This window comes from Episyrphus balteatus, chromosome 1 (assembly GCF_945859705.1).
Source record: "Episyrphus balteatus chromosome 1, idEpiBalt1.1, whole genome shotgun sequence".
Lineage (NCBI taxonomy): Eukaryota > Metazoa > Arthropoda > Insecta > Diptera > Syrphidae > Episyrphus > Episyrphus balteatus.
The window spans coordinates 124,690,790-124,707,658 of record NC_079134.1 but is presented as its reverse complement, the minus strand read 5'-3'; the positions used below and the strand labels follow the sequence as shown (position 1 = coordinate 124,707,658).

At 32.3% G+C, this 16,869-nt stretch overlaps 1 protein-coding gene across 2 annotated transcripts in view; it reads right to left on the bottom strand.

Moving 5' to 3' along the window:
* Nucleotides 1-86: 86 nt before the first annotated feature.
* Nucleotides 87-16,869, bottom strand: part of LOC129907082 (protein GDAP2 homolog) — a 69,597-nt gene continuing 52,814 nt past the window's right edge. The window contains exons 2-6 of one of the 2 annotated variants that reach the window (XM_055983127.1): nucleotides 7,900-7,960; nucleotides 7,668-7,825; nucleotides 7,452-7,594; nucleotides 7,199-7,331; nucleotides 87-201 (exon numbers count right to left, since the gene is read on the bottom strand). In XM_055983127.1, the coding sequence (XP_055839102.1) occupies nucleotides 87-201; nucleotides 7,199-7,331; nucleotides 7,452-7,594; nucleotides 7,668-7,825; nucleotides 7,900-7,956 (606 nt within the window). In that variant the 5' untranslated portion in view covers nucleotides 7,957-7,960. The remainder of the gene's footprint in view (nucleotides 202-7,198; nucleotides 7,332-7,451; nucleotides 7,595-7,667; nucleotides 7,826-7,899; nucleotides 7,961-16,869) is intronic. The other variant, XM_055983128.1, reaches the window with a different exon arrangement.

Genomic DNA, 16,869 nt, shown 5'->3' with positions numbered 1-16,869 from the left:
ATCTTTCTAAAAATCTACGAATAGTGCCTGAAATAGAAGTGTAAGATTGTTTATTTAAAAAAATTAAGAACATTTTATAGATTATACTAACGTAATGCTATGTGAGCTTCTAAATCCGCTGGAAAGTTCCTTTGAATTGTACTAATATTACATAAAGCGATTGTTTTAAGATTCAGTTCTTTTGCTTTGTATAGAACGTTTCTGAAAAAAAAAAACAAAGAATACAAAAAAATTATGGCGTTTTCGATTGGCAGTCCGGAAGCGTCCGGAATCATTCTGAAAAAATTTTATTCACACAAAACTGTCGATATTGGAGTATCATGACTTTAAAAAGACTATATCTCGAGTTGTAGATTTTTTACATTTTTTATTTGTATGTGTGGCTTTCATATTTTTATAATATCTATCGATTCCAATTTCAAATTTATTTCTATCACGTTTTGTTTAGAAAATAGATTTTTGCCCATTTTCTAAACTCACCTTTGTTTACCCTACTCAAACTTCAAATTTTAAAAAATCCTGAAAATTAAAATTTTCAAATAAAATTTCCTGTGACATTATATTTTTTTATAACTCTTTGGCTTTGGGTATAAGCAGGGTCGCGTATTCAAAAATACGGAAAAATAAACTTTAAGGCCTGACAACCCTATGCCTTGACAGGATATCGCTTGGCAACCCATGTGCAATTTATTTCCTTAGACACTACCTTTCAGAAAATATAACTCTCAACTGGTATAACGATGAGGGTAGGTCGTCCTATGGCCGAATCTTAGACTAATACTAAGTTTTCTAAACTCAGGATTTCTAGGTAAACTTTAAAAAAGAGGAAATCACAAGTAGCCCATCAGAGGCCGCATTGGTAAGGCGAATTATTCCCACCTCTCACACTAATCTTATGTCGTTTTCTTTCACTCTATTAAGGAGTACTCTAAATTTGTACTCCTTTTTCTGGAGTGAAAGAACATAATGAGAGTAATTTTTTGTAATTGTAATTGTGTGTGTGACAAGGCAAAAATGGATAATTTCCTTGAAAAAAATAGTGATAACAGGCCTAGGGAACAATTTTATGAATTAAAAAAAAAATATTAATAACATAGGTATGAAGCATAATAAGCGTTCGTTGATAAGTCTGCTTCTACACGAAGACGCAAGGCGCAGAAATTATCTTCGAATTTCCTCTTGATTTTCGTTTCGGTGCGGCGCGTGCTTCTACACATAGTATTTTTTTGAAGACGCAAATTTGACAGCTACTTTCTTTGGTTTTATTTTGTTCTTGATGCACATAAGAACAAGGGAGAGAGAAAGATCGATTTCTCCTTTGCTCTTATGTGCATCTTGTGCGTCCACGTCTTCGTGTAGAAGCGTATTTTAATAAAAAAAAAAAAAACACCAAAATATAAAAAAAAAACAACTCCCTTGGGATCTACGTGCAACGAAAACTTTTGAATAAATTAAAAACGTTACTATACACGCAAATAATACACAACCGACGAAGCAGACTCCGCGACCGATGAAATAAAATAAAGCAGAACAGCAAAAAAAAGAACAAGATCAAAAAGAAACGTCAAAAAGAGTCACAAAATTTTTTACCGGAGACTCACGGTAGAAAATCTTCCTTCCCTTTTTTCGAACTTTATTTCTCCCTTGCTCTTATGTGAGTCTTTACGTGGCTCAACTTTCCTTTAGGGTCGCACGAATTTTAATACGCGAATAATTTTATGTGAAAGATTAATGACTAAAAGTAATAAAAATAACAATTTTAAAGTTAGGAAACGTGTATTTATATTTTTAATTAATTTTTGAAAGTTCATTTTTTCATACAAATGCATGCAAATGACGACCGCGAAAAAAAAAAAAAAAATTTTGAAATTCTTTTTACATACCCAAACTTGTCCCCACCTCAAATCCTATAGTGAGCCCAAGCAGGGGGGTTGCAGGGGGGCAGCATGCCCCCCCATACGCATCTCAACTTTTGTACGCCTCAAACTTCAAATTCTTCGTGGTCGTCATTTGCATACATTTTGTATGAAAAATTTAAATATTTATTTTTTAATCATACTTAGGGGTGTTTCCTAACCTTAATATTTTAAAGGTATTCTATTGAGACCCTAAGCTCACTGTAAAAAATAAAATCACAACTCTAGGCGTGCGACCCTAATGGAAAGTCGCCCCCTTTACGTCTTCGTGTAGAAGCGGAAATATTTTTACTTTTGGTATATTTTTCATTATACTTCTGATCGTTTTTTTCAGCTAATGGGATTTTTTTTTTAACTGGCACAGGATTTATTTTTATTGATGAAGAGCACTGGCTGAAAATTTTTTTTATTCGGTTTTCAATTTCATTTTGGAAAAAGGGAAGAATTAAAAAATGGAAGAAATATATCTGGCGGAATATAATACAGTAAAAAATATGTTCATAATTGTTGTTTTTGTTAATAACAAAAGAGTTTGAAAGAAAAACTTTTCGCATTTTTCACTTTTCAAACAAAATTTTAAAATGTCAAACTTCAAATTCATAAGTGTGTGTGCAAATCGGTGTAAATCTGACTAAAAATGTGGAGTAAATCCGGGGTACTCCATAGTACTAAAATTACTCCGGAGTAATTTTTTTTTACACTTTTGTGGCGTCAAAGAACACAAAACCTTCAAAAGTGCAAAAATAAGTACTAAAAGGGTACTCTCATTGGAGTGAAAGAAAACGACATTAATCTTATGTATTAACAGATCTTATACCCCTAGACATCTCAGCAAACAAGTAGCAGCAAACTTAGCTACTCGTTTCAAAGCAACCTTAAAGTGGACCAGTAAACATATAGGCCAGGCTTACATTCTAAATAACGTCAGATTCATCCCGGATCGCTTAGATTACAACATATGCTTCTATTCTCTTCAAAACTGTATTAGAAGATCGTAGGATCTTGCATAATGACTTTTTACACTTTTGGTTCAAAAACAAAATGAAGGTATAGGTTAGGTTAGGTATCTTGGCTCAGAAAAAAAACGTTTTATCTACGCGGATTCTTAGATATCCAGGCGCCAATTAATCCTTTTGCCTATCTCTACAAAATCAATCACAGTCCTAGACTGTCAAGAATCTCTAAGAGAGATATCTCAACAGTTCAACAGTCGTCTCTCATGGAATCCGATCAATCACCGAGACCTTTTGGGCAACTGTAAGGCGGATGAACTCGCCAAAAAAGATCCACACTTCTCTACGACCAGAACGGAACATAATAGGTTCGCTACATGTAAACTAATCTTAGATGGAATCAGAGTAAATTGTGCCTGGAAACCAAACAAATATGGCAATGTATAGAATTGAAACGTTCAAAGTGTTTGTTGAATTTAAATCGAATGTATATTAACTCCACTATGGGAATTCTAACAGGAAATTGTTTAATAGGCAGACTCGCCAAACGACTTGGCGTGTTTTCTAAGACCCAGTTCCAAAGCCATTAGTTGAATAAATAGATTATACGACAATTCAGAACTACGCATGCTTGGCTTGTCCATCCGCCTTTATGACAGCTCCACTCGATCTTGTTAAGTTTAAACCGATCTTCAAAAAGGAGGAGGTATTCAATTCATCTGTATTTTTTTTATGTTTGTTACCTAATAACTTTCGAGTGAACCAATTTTGATAATTCTTTTTGTATAGGAAAACTGGTGCCTGCAGTGTGGTCCCATTTCAATTTCGTCCACTTCTGGCTATAAGATCTATGAGAAAACCATTAAACCCAGTTTCAACTCATCGAAGTTGGTTTTGTTATTTTTTGATAAAAATGATTATTTGCTAAATAAGTGAAAAAACTACATACCTACTTAAATTGCAATTCGTGCCATAGAACCATAATTGACAAAGACAATTTTTGTATGTACGGTTCAGAGACACGCATGTCGTAGAGGTAAGGTCAAGTATCTTTTCAGTAAGCCCACCAATTATAGCAACAGTTTTCAGTATTATGCAGAGGTTTTAAGGATGGAAAACCAAAAGATAAGTTATAACTGGTTTAACCTCGGCTAGGAAAGTATCTCTTAAGTTTCTATCAAACGTTCTGGAATATATTCAGAATTTCATCCGACGTAAACCTTGACGTGATGCGGGTATGTTACTACTTATTTTTTTAAAAATTCATTTAAGCTTTTACTAAGCACTGCAAACCGCTAACCCAGGGTTTATTACAGCCAGTTATTCACTGGTTTTAAGGTAAAGTCACAGATCCAACAACGCATCAGTTGATCTTAGCTGTGACGGAGCCATCACAAGTGAATATCCTAAATTCTAGCAACGAGCGCTTGACGTATGGATGGATGTTCTGAAAGGAAGTGGGTATAAGCGTGAAAAAGACAGAATACTTTGGCTACCCATTTTCCGATCCACACAGACCTATTCTTGATAATTATTTGAATGGAGTAGTGCTTTCTAAGTGTGAAAAGTTTAAATATTCTGGACATGTGATCAATAGCGTAGCTACTTGTGATGACGATTTCAATCATCGCGTAAGTGTAGGGTGGATAAAGTGGCTGGCAAATGTTACTACCTCCTACTTACATACAGTCCACAATGTTGGACAATGTATAACAGTAAATAATATACACCTGAGATTAATAGCGTTTTCGTTTGGGAATTCTTAGAAGCGTCCGGGACTGTCCGATCCGCAATGCCAAACGATCAGAGTTAGATACTTTTTTTTTATTCTGAAGTTTGGGTTTCTTTGTATTTGTGAAACATCAAATGCGAACGTCTGATGAAAGTTTTGTTTTGTTTATTTTTTTTTTTTTATTATCATTAAGTTATCTATTTTTGTTTTCTTTCTCCACATTATTTTAATATAGTTAAAAGTTTAAAGAATAACAAAGAATGACATTTCATTACTTTGACGTCTTAAGTGTTAACATGTGTGCGTGATTCTGGTTTTGATTCTGTCTCAAAATTCGGAATCGATTTTCTTTTCTTTTCAGAATTAGAACAGTCATTGAGTGCCAAACGATCAGTTTCAGAATTGTTCGGGAGAATTCCGGACAGTCCCGGACGACCAAACGAAAACGCTATAAGATGCCTCGGAGTAACACAGCTTGATCGGATTTAAAGTAAGAAGATCCGAGGAAGCCTACATGTTAAAAATGCCATGTCTCAGAAAATAGCACAGGACCGACTTAGGTAGTTTTGCCATGTTCAAACCTCTTCAATCAATATTGTACAACTGTCCAACACGACCGAGAAGTAAGAAGTAAAGTGTGCTTTTAAACTCCTCGTACAAGCAAACGCAAAAACATCTGCATTTTGAACTCACAAATGGAACAAAACAAAACCGAGAAGATTGCCGCCGATTTCCGAGGTTAACTCGGTTCCCTACAGGCATATCACTAGTATCAAACAGAAACATCGAGATCATAACGTCAGCGAATAAGGTTAGGTTAGGTAGAAATGGCTGTCAGGAAAACCACTGACACACTTAGACCACTCATTGGTCCGTTCTGATACAGAGCTGATATGCAATCTGCTTAGAGACAATAAATTTTTTGAACGTTTTGGATCTAGCCTAGGTTAGATCTGCTTGGTCCTTTGGCATGTTAAAATGTTTGACCATATTATGTTTGTTGCCTCTATAGCTTCTTGCTTCAGCATGAGTTTACACGTTGCGATTGGTATACCAATATTTGCTTTTTTGGGTAAAATGGGTATTAGAGTTCCATTTCTGGCGAGTTCATCTGCTTCACAGTTTCCCAAAATATCTCTGCGACCCGTCACCCAAAAGAGGTGAATGTTAAACTGTTCTGACATCTCCAAGGAGAAATGATCGACAGTCGCGGGCAGTTACGGAGTTTGTGGAAACAAAAGCTAATGATTTAAGGGCGGCCTGTCTGTCAGAGAAGATGCGGATATCCGATGTAGATATTTCCATTATTTCCGCTTGGAACACGCTGCAGTGATTAGGGAGACGGAAGGAGAGACTAAGATTAAGTCTTTCTGTGTAAACCCCGTCACCTACTCCGTCATTGGTCATAGAATCATCAGCGACTAAAGGAAGAAGAATAACTTTAAAGCCTACGCTTGGTAGAGAGCTTCAGCTATGTATTCAGACTGTATAATAAGTGCCTGGAGTAGGTAGGTGGCATTTTTTTTTTTGAAACAGCGAATTTTTATTACTGCGTCGACCTCACGCACAAACGGTACGGGTCAATTAAGAAAATCGTAGGAGTTTTTCTGAATTCAAAATACGTATTTTGTATTTCGCATATACCCTCATATACATGTACCATAAAATCTAACACAAAACAAAAATGTTTAATTTGGCATAAAATGAGTTTTGGTCGAACGAGTGCGAATTTACATCTGAGTGTAATATAGTGCAGCACAACGTTTGCCATGTTCCGCTAGTGCGAATTGAAATGAAAAAAATTCGTCAAAAGTTTTTTTTTTTTTTAATTTTTATTTTTCCCTTCATGTCAATGTGAAAAGAAGACCAGTGCATATATATTTTTTTTTTTTTTGACTGACTTGATTAAAGTTTTCAACAGACAACAAGTACTTAATGAAAAAGCTTAGAATCTAAGGCTTGTACAACGTACGTGTAGTACAACAGGATTTTTAGTTAAAAAAAAAATGCAATTTGCTGCGGGCATTGTGAAAATCATTTCAACTCAACCGTAAACTTTTCGTTATGCATCAAAGTTCATGAGTTTGTGATGAACATATTTGTGGCCTCTTCAACGAGGGCTTCTAACAAAAGAAAATCTACTCTACTACCTCTAGCATTTTACGCCCTATTGATGTGAATGCCATGCATTGAAATATATTTAAAAAAAAAAAAACATAAATAAATCTAGAGCAAATAGGACGCCACCGCTTGCGCTTAATAGAGCGACATTCAAAGTCATGAAAAATATACAAAAAAAAAAAAAAATATTTAGAACAAGCCAAATGAGTTTTACGAGACTGACTGCTATGAATAGTAAGTTACATACAATATACAGTACAGAACATTCATCAGCAAAAAAAAAAGAAAGAAAAATAGCAACTCAAATTAGTGAAATATTTTCTTCTTTTTTTACATAGAAAGAACCTGAATCTTTTAATTTAAAAACAAATTAAGTTTTAAAAACTAAAATTCAACAAAAAAGGTTTAACATTTTTTGTTGCATTGTAATTGGCAATTCAAACAGAAAACTTAAATATTATACATTTATATCTCACCTATAACAATAATGCAATGTGTTTTCTGCAGCAGTTTTAAATTTGTTTTTATAAATGGGCCCGACAGTATGAATGATATAAAGCGCTGGCAAGTTGTAACCCTTTGTTACCTGAACTTCCCCAGTGCGGCACTCTGTGAAGTAGCAGCAGCAGCAAGCAATATAATATATGAAAGCGCAAAATAAAGTTAAATTAGCGTATAATGATTTTCTAGCCATAATATTATTTTGATTTTTTGAACAAAAAGTTAAACCTTTAATATGATTTTGGATTTCGTCCTTGAGCTGGTTACCTGCCGCAGCTAATACTCGATCTGATATGATATTGCTTTCGGTCAAAGTTTCATCTGTAGTATTTGTGATAGCATCGACTTCCAAAAGTGTTATATCACCATCCCTGTAGAAATACAAATTTTTAGTATAAATGACTTTGGAAAAAGAAATAAATAACTTATAGAATGACGTTATACCAAATTATAAAACGACTATTAATACTGTCGGATACAGGAAATGGACTGGTGCTATGACGTGGTAGTACAACACTTGAGTAATTGGTTACGGGTAATCTTGTTGGGTTCTTTTCTTTCTCCAATCCACCCCACTTTGATAGAGTTTCTATTTTTATTTTCTATAAAAAAAAAAAATGTTTAAATTGATTAAATAAAAATATAAGTTTGCAAAGATAAATATTTGAATAGTTACGTTATTTTTAGCACCTAGGGATTTAAAATCTTCATTTGAGTTAGAATCAAGTCGCATCTCTCTGAAATAGAAACAAAAAATATACATTATTAATAATTTTATAATTGTTATTATATGAATGCTTTTTCAGATATTGATTTTTATTTTTCTAATAGAAAAGTTAAATGATTTTTTATGACAGAATGCAGATTTGTTCTAAATAGGAACCGAAATTTTATACTTTCAAACTTTCCATGAGAAATAAAAATTGCATTGGCAAGAACATTGTCGTACGAAAAATAAAATTTAATATAGTTTTACAAACGTTGTAAGTATTTTTGAATCGAATTAGAAGCCAAAAAAAAAACTATGATACTGTCGTACAAAAGTTACCAAAGTATACTTAGAAAACTCGAAAAATGTTGAGCATTATGGAAGTAAAACAGGGACTTTTTTGCCAGACAGTGCCACGGGGATGATTTTGGACTAAATGGAAGAGTATATCTTAACAGATAACGGGACTGTCAAAGTATTTAATCAGGAATGGCAAATCTGAGTGTGTTGATTTGGAAAGTCGCTTGGTAAAATCGTAAAATCGAGTAAACATTTGATATTCTTCTTGGGAGTACAACAGGGAAAAAATAGAATCAGTATCATCATTGGGAAATAATTACTTAATAGCATTTCAATTCTTTTTTCGAAGTATAGTTACCGTTTGATGTCTCTGAAACTGTTGATCTAAGGAAAAGTTAGTAATATTATCAATGCAAAGGTGCAACTTTATTAGATTCTTAATATCAACTTAAACAAATCTCAAAGGATGTGCTTTTGTAATGGATGAGCTTGAATAGTTCAAGACCTCAGCAGCCCAGTGCTAAACTGTTGAACGTTGTCTTTTGCACCAGAGATCTTGGGTTTGAATCCCAAGAAAGCCCAATACTTTTGTTTTGTTATTTAATTTTTTTTTGTCGTTATCACGTAAAAATATCGACTGTAAAACGACTTTACAGACAACCAAATTTTTTTTAAGTTAGCACAATGGTCTTCAGTAGTTTTTTTCACAGAAATGAAATTGATAAATTTTTGATTCAGTCAATACCAATATTTAGAATTTTACTGAATTTAAAATATAACTAATTATAACTCAAAAAATGTTGGTTTATTTTTCAAAATGGTGTATTTACTATCTATGGTATCTGATTTTCAAAAAAGTCAGAGGCTTTTTTTTGTTGTTGCTCTTTAATACCTCTTTTGGTTTAATGTACCTCATCTATCGTGTCCAAGGAGCATTCTTTTAAGTTTAGTGGGTACGCTAAGTGGAATGATCATAAAGTCTTATCAAACTCACAAAAAATTGCAATTTTGAAAAATTCAGGTGATACTTTTACTTTAAAAAAAAGAAAAAACATTTGATAATGGGGACCAATCTGTGAAACCAGGGGAAAAACGGCACATGTCCACTTTTTGTCAAAAATAAACTAATTATGAAGTCTTGTAGTATTTACGGAGCACTATCTGATAGCATCCTTACTTTTATAAAACAAATTTAAGCTTTGCTGAAAAAATAAATAAATTGTAAGCTTTTAGTACTAAGTTGTATGGAGAACAAAATTTTAAAATACGTTTTTCTCGAAATGAGTTGGAATGGACTTATGCTGTTTTTCGCCTGGACCCTTCAATTATGATTGTTAATAAACATTAATTTTCTATTGTTGAATTGGATTAAGATTTATCTGACAAATCTTTATCAATATATCAAAATAAGTTGAGAAAAGATTTTAAATTTCTCGGAGTTTCTGAAGGCCGCTTGCCTCTTTACATGAAAACTTGTCTCTTGACATGAAAATGCAAAAACTATAAAAATATATTAAATACATTTTCTTGAATGTTTCATGCAATTTAAGAACTGTTTAATTCTTGGAGTTTTTGTCGTGATTATTTCTTAAATATCGGTTTCAGGTTTTCTAACAAGAAATTTTAACAAAAATATAAATCAGTATTTTTTTCTTTGCCTTGAAATGTTTCAGCATAAAAACGTTTTCTTGTAAGATACCACTCTGAAATCGAATGGAAAAAAATCCAGAAATTATTCAAGATATTTTCACTACGACAGCTTAAGTAATTTTATGTTAACAGACAAAAATTTTAATCAAACCGAAAGGGATTCTTGGTTTTCCTTCCGAGAGATAATGTTTTACCAATATATGTAATACATGTTTATTTTTCATTTTCGTTATGCTATAAAGTCAAGGGTCAATAATTTTCTCTTTATCTTCTGATGTTCAAAGAAAAAATTTTGAAGGTATAGAATCTTTGTAAATGTAAAAAAAAAAGTCTGGACAGCCCTGAACTAGTGTATCAAAGTGGTTATGATGTATGATATGAACCTATTTGCGTATATTATCGTTTAAGCTTAAAGCAATAGACAACAAATAACAAAAATCACGAAACCAATCCCTTAACTTTCTTTATATCTCCATTATATTTGATTTATTTCACAGATTACATTTGCCCTGTAGTATAGATAGTATGTAATGTATTTTCTGGTTAATTTATTTTTAATAATTCGTAGAGGCAACAAAAAAGTGATGATAATTGGAGCGCAATGAACTTATCATGCATTATAAACCTAGTCTGCCGGCCGCTGCCACCTTTGTTTATTCTTGAACTTATATAAAGCAACCATTTAATATAGACTGTATTATCTATGATAAATATAATTATTTATTGATTATGCTCTCTTGAATAAGAACAATACTTATTAATAATAAAAGTTTATAATGATATGACGGCAGGCGGTATGAATTCAATCTAATCCGTGATGTGATTTTAATTGATTTAGCCAAAATGAGTTATTAACCGTGACATGCGTGATAAAGAGAACCAATTAACACTATTTTTTTTTTATTTTGGTTTGTGGAAAACTATAATAAATGGTATAGGAAGTTTAATTGATATTATTGTGAGCTTTATTATCAAGGCAAATAAATAATATTTGTGTATATACTCGTATATAGCTACATAAAGGGATGGATTTTTGTATCTTTTTTGCTTGGCAATTAAAGATTTCGTTAAAAAAAAGCAAACTCTAAAAGAAAAATACTGGGTTGGAGTGGTCCACTCAAACTCTACAGTTCGTGGCCTTGAGAACTATGAAAAAACCGTCAGTTATAATTCATTTGCAAACCTTTTCAGATATTCATTAGGCAATTTTGTGATAAATGAAATTGGCTTGCATTGTAGATATGTATCATTTAATTGTTTTAGCAGACTGGCACTGCAGAAAAATTAAAGCCAATTATTGTTCACATTGAGGTGAAAGGATGAAATTTTATGACGTTAAGTACAGTAAAACCTGTTTAATTGGACCACCCTTGGGACCGAAGAAAGGTGGTCCGATTAGGAGGTGGTCCACTTATAGAGGTTCCTTTTTAATCGGCCCGGTCCATTTAGAAAAAATTTTCTCTCATTCATACACTACTGGAAAAAATTAAGGGATCAAAAAAAAAATTCCAAATTTTTGGGCAATTTTCAACAGGCCGTAACTTCGAAAGAAATGGTCGTACAAGAAATCTATTAAGAAGGAAATTGTATTTCCAAGTGTCTAGTTTTTGGATTAGAACTTTAAAATTTTTTAACCTCTGCGGTTTTTGAGTGATCGCAGAAAAACCAGCAACAAAAAAATTTTCAAAATTTTTTTAGTTTTTTTTTTGGTCTACGAGCGTTTTTTAGCTTAACCACTATAAGGATCGGATACTTTCTTCATTTAGCTTTAATTTGGTTTTTTGAAAACCTCGATACGTCCACTTCTCGCCGAGATATCGGTCTTCAAATGGAAAAGGATCCTTTTGTCTTTGATTATCGATATCTCAGCAACCAATGATCGCACAGAAAGTTAAAGGTGGGTTTCAAGAACTTCAATGAATTTTACTTAACGACTAGCCATTGCTTTTTCGAAAAAAAATTTTTTTCTTATTGTCACATGAAAAAAGGGCTTTTGGTGGTTTTTTGGAAAATCGAGCGCTAGATCGAAAATATTGAGGGAACCACTAATGTTAAGTGTGCCTTTTACAGTTAGGTAAATATGGGCACAAAAAATCAAATTAATCCAGCCAACCGTTTTTTTGTTTCACTCGATCGAATTTTTGAAAAAATTAAAGGATCACGTTTTTTGCTCTGAAAAGCTCAATTTTTTTTCTCATTTTTTAATGAGAAAAAAAATTGTTTTTCCTAGCTTTTTCCACATTTTTGCTTCAGAAAAAGCTTAAATTTAAAACAAAAAATAAAATTAAAAAAAAAAAAATAAAATTTTTTTCTCTTAAACTTTTCAAGAGAAAAAAATTACAAAAAAAATTTTTTTTAAATTTTTTAAACATTTTTTTTTTGAAATTTCCTAACCCACGTAAAAATGACAACAAATATAGGTACCAACAATTTTCAAAAAGCTTTTAACTTTAACTTTAACTTTAACATTCTTTTTCAAATCAATTTCACAAAACAATCAACTTCAAAAACTCTATTGCACTGTCAAATTGTTTCCTTTGCCAAGAAACGAAAAATAAAATTAAACATTTTGAGTAATCCCCGCCTATAACAAATGTAACTTTGCAAAATTGGCCAAGAAAAAAAAAATGGGATGCATATGTATAAGAACATTGAACACTCATGTTTCATATTTTTGACTTTTGGTCCAATTAAACAGGTAAAACAATAAGCAAAGAATGTTATAAAGGTGGTCCATGGTCCGATTAGCAGTTGTCCCGATTGTAGAGGGATATTTGTATGAAAAATAGCAGGGAAAGCATTAAGTGCGGTCCGAATAGGAGGTGGTCCGATTATAGAGTGTCCCAATTAGCAGGTTTTACTGTAACTACATTATAAAATTTAAAGATGAATTGCCAATCTAACTGGAAAGGTTGCATTTTAGAGAACATGCAATGGAATACTCCGGCCTACTTTTAGGCCGAGTATTTAGGAGAGAAAAACTTTTGTTAAAAATTTGCAAGGAATTGTAAAGTTTGCTCTAAGTGCTAATTCAATAAATTATAACTTGAAATATGAGCTCAAAAAAATTGTACATTGAGTACATGCTATGCAATTGTAACAAAACTCACGGTTTTCATTCCATAAACCATACATTCATGTATTTTACAACCATGTCAATATATGTAGCATACAAATTTGATGTTAGAACACTGAAAGTACGTACTCAGTGGCTCATATAAAAATGCTCTATCTCACTTTTCAGTACATTTTCTTGAGATCTATCACAAGAAAATTAGAAAAATCTCAATAAAATGTACGAAAAAGTGAGATAAGAGCTTAAGCTCATTTTTATTGCATACCACCCAGTATTTTAATAATGTACTGAGTACATTTTTCAAACTTTGTGTACTAATTAAAGAGTTTAAGGTACATACATACTATATTTTTTTTATAAACTGAGTGCAATCTTTTATGCACTGAGTGCAGATTTTAAGCGCATAGTAGAGTACAGACTTTTATGCACTGAGTACGAATTTGTATGTACTAAACGGAGAATTTTATGTACTGAGTAGGTACAGACTTTGGTTTATGGAGTATGTACTGAACTGCCTGCGGTAGTGCAAATTAAAACTGGTTAAGCAACGTAAAAGTTGGAAAGAACTATTTATTGGCGTGAAAATTAAAATGATGAGTTTAATAAAAAATGTTTTCAACTTTTTTTCTCTGAAAACCTGATTGGCACGGGCCTACACCCAAAATATTGCTGTTCGTCCGGATTTTTAAATGCAAGTGAGTTTCATCCCAAGGGAACTTACTTTATCCGCGAAAGTAGTTTCTTGTACGCCACCAAAATTAACGTAAGAAAAGAGCTGTCAACGAACTCGCATAATTTGAAAACAAAAAAATATCTCACAAAAAAAGTGAAATTAAAATTTTACCGGTTGGAATCTTGTTCCCGTGAAACTCGCGATAGGGCTTGTCGAATTTTTAGGTTTCACGTAAATTTCAAACTTTCAAGACGTTAATATTTAATGTTTGCTTGAATTTTTAATTTTCACTGTAATTTTTGTAGTTGTAGTGTAGTTTTTAAAAATAGTCTAAAAAATATGAAGTTTTAATCCAAGACAAAACTTTGCAAAAATCAAAAATTGTGTTCTGGAATTTTTATTATTAAAAAATAGACTTTTCAAACTCGTCAAAAATAAATATTTTTCTAAAAAAAAACATCAAAAATAGATAAAAAAAACATTGAAAAGAGAAAATTAAAAATTCTAAAAAACTATAAGGTTCACATGAAAATTTATTTGCGTGAAAATTAAATGAGACACGGCCTATAAAATTTTGTCAACGACTTTATCGGTTCCATGAAATAATTTTTAGATACTTCTAATGATTTTGGGGGAAAAAGCTTGAAAGTTAAAAATATGAAGAAAAATTAAAAATTAGTGTGGAAATTCAAAATTTTCATGAAATTTTAAAACTCGTGTGAAAATTAAGTTGCGTGAAAATTAATAATAATAAAATTAATACATTTTTGTTTAGGTACATTATCGGTTACGCGAAACAATTTTTAGGCAAACATTTCGACTAATAGCAAACATAACCTAATAAAAAAGGCTTAAAATAAAGTGGTCAAGACAAAAATAAGCCTATTTTAGGCTTAATCTTTGTTCTTTTTCCAAAATTTACTGCAACCATACGTATGGAGACAAGCTAGATAAATTTTACCTCATTGCTAATGCCATTAAATTAAAAAAAGACTGAAGTATCAATTTTGAAATTCAATATCCTTGAATTGCTTAATAATATCAATTATTTAAGCCTCATTCATAACTTTTATGATTAAATTTCTACTACTACCCTCGTTACTGTTTTATGCACGCAAGGGCTTTTAGCTGAAACCTTATTTGCAATTTAACCACATTTATGCATTATAGCATTGTAGGTACTAAATCGAAATGTATTTTGTCCCCTTTCTTTTTATATAATAAATAGGTACATAAATATAAATATATGTTCTTTAAACATACCACATACGAGTATATGTACATAGGTATTTGCAATAGGTATGTTTTTTAAAAGCTTCAATAAATTTGTATGTTAGTTATATGCCAAGGCACATTCGACATTCTCAAATTGGCCAGCGTCCAATCCATTTCGAAACCCAGGACAACCTCTCTTTCACCTAAATATTGGAAATTTTCTCTCATGAAAGCGCATCTCGTTTCCACCTACTCGAAATGAATGCTGCTAGTGCTGCAATCTATATGTAATATTGCGGCCTAATTGAAACCTCAGCCTCTTGTAAAAGTACGATTCGATTGACAATATTTTTTTTTTTTTTCTTTTGTACGTGCTTTTCAACACAATTACAACCTACATACATCTGCCTGCCTATACAAATCGACACACTAGTTTATCAAGATATGGAATTGGAGACAGAAGTGTTATCCTTTTTATAGGAAAGTAGGTAAGGAAGTGTTTCAGCTGCATTGTGTATCGATTTAAAGTGAAATGTCCTTGGCAGCACCTACGAATTTGACCTTCTTTAAGTTTTGACATGAAACTTCTTGGTATATATCTAGGATGTAGGTATTGTCTAACCTCATGCATATTCAAGGGACTGCGCTTGGCTTTAATTGAACCTGCCTGCCTGCTTCCACATAACAGTGTATACTTAATGTAGTACAGACTGCGATGTGGGTTCATTGAAAAACGAAATGCAGTAGTTTTTTTGAGTTCATATAATCATTTGCTATTGACTAAATGAAATACTTATAGCGGCAGATAGTTTCGTTTTTTTTTTCTGTTGATATAATGCACGATATGTCATTTGAAGTTGTTCAACTCGTTTGTTTACTTTTCGAGTTGAAAAAAAAAAAAAAATAAATGCTGACTAATATTAACAAGCAATTTAGTTAGTTGTTAGTAATTTTAGTTCGCGTAAACGTTACTTAGGTACTTTACCTTGTTGATACATTTCAAGAAAACTGGGAAGAAAAATGTGGTTTTCTTTCTAAGTTTTCTTCCTTTTTTTTACTTTTCATATCATCAGTGTTTTTTCTTTCAGAAATGATTGTTAATCTTCACAATGTTTTATTCAAGTTTTTTTTTAGTAAAAGAGTGAATTAATATGTCGAAAAGCACTGAAAAGTGCAAAATTGAAGCTATGATTCCAAAACATGCTGACTAGTTGGAACATATCTGTAGAGCATCCGATTCACCTGAAAGACGTGGTCATCTAAAAGTTAGTTTTAAGAACTCTTCCGAACGATAAAAAGGGTCAAATTCCAAGGGGGGTCAGCCTTGGGAACAGACACATGAACTTATGAGTTTTTGGACAGATTTAAGCCTCAAAACTATTAAAACGAGGTAACTATGTAAGCCCCAAATTAAATGTTGTTCATAACACAGCCACAAAAAAAAAAAAAAAGTTCTGACCTGGGGTTGCGACTAGGTTTTTCATATAGTTTTTGGGTCGCTGAAGCCGAATCCGAAGTTCGTTTTGGCCCATCACGTCAGGTTTTCGAGATAATCTCAAAAAATGTCACGAACAAAATTTTTTTTCTCTGATCTGGATGTGCGAATATTAGTACAGGAAAGATAGACTTTTTCGTGGAACGAAATATAGGACGGCTGAATTTTTCAAACCTGAAAGAGGGGCATTAGAAAAGCTTAAGTCCTGGTTTTCGGGACGCCACCCCCCTGGCGAAATCCGCCATTTTGGAAAACGCGAATCGCTCTATATCTCCAAAACTATTTGTCCTAGAGAAATGGTTATCAGACCAAGTGCTTGGAAATTTAATTATCTTTTTCTTTGTGATACATTATTTTTCTGAGCGGGCAATAGTTTTGAGGTTATGTTGTTTTAAATTTTTTTTCGGTTTTATTTTAAGTTTTTATTATTGCCGGTAATAGTAACATAATTTTTTTAACAATACAAGTTATAGACCATCAAATTTCCAATAATTTGGCATATTTTTGAAAGTCATGCGATGTAGGAGT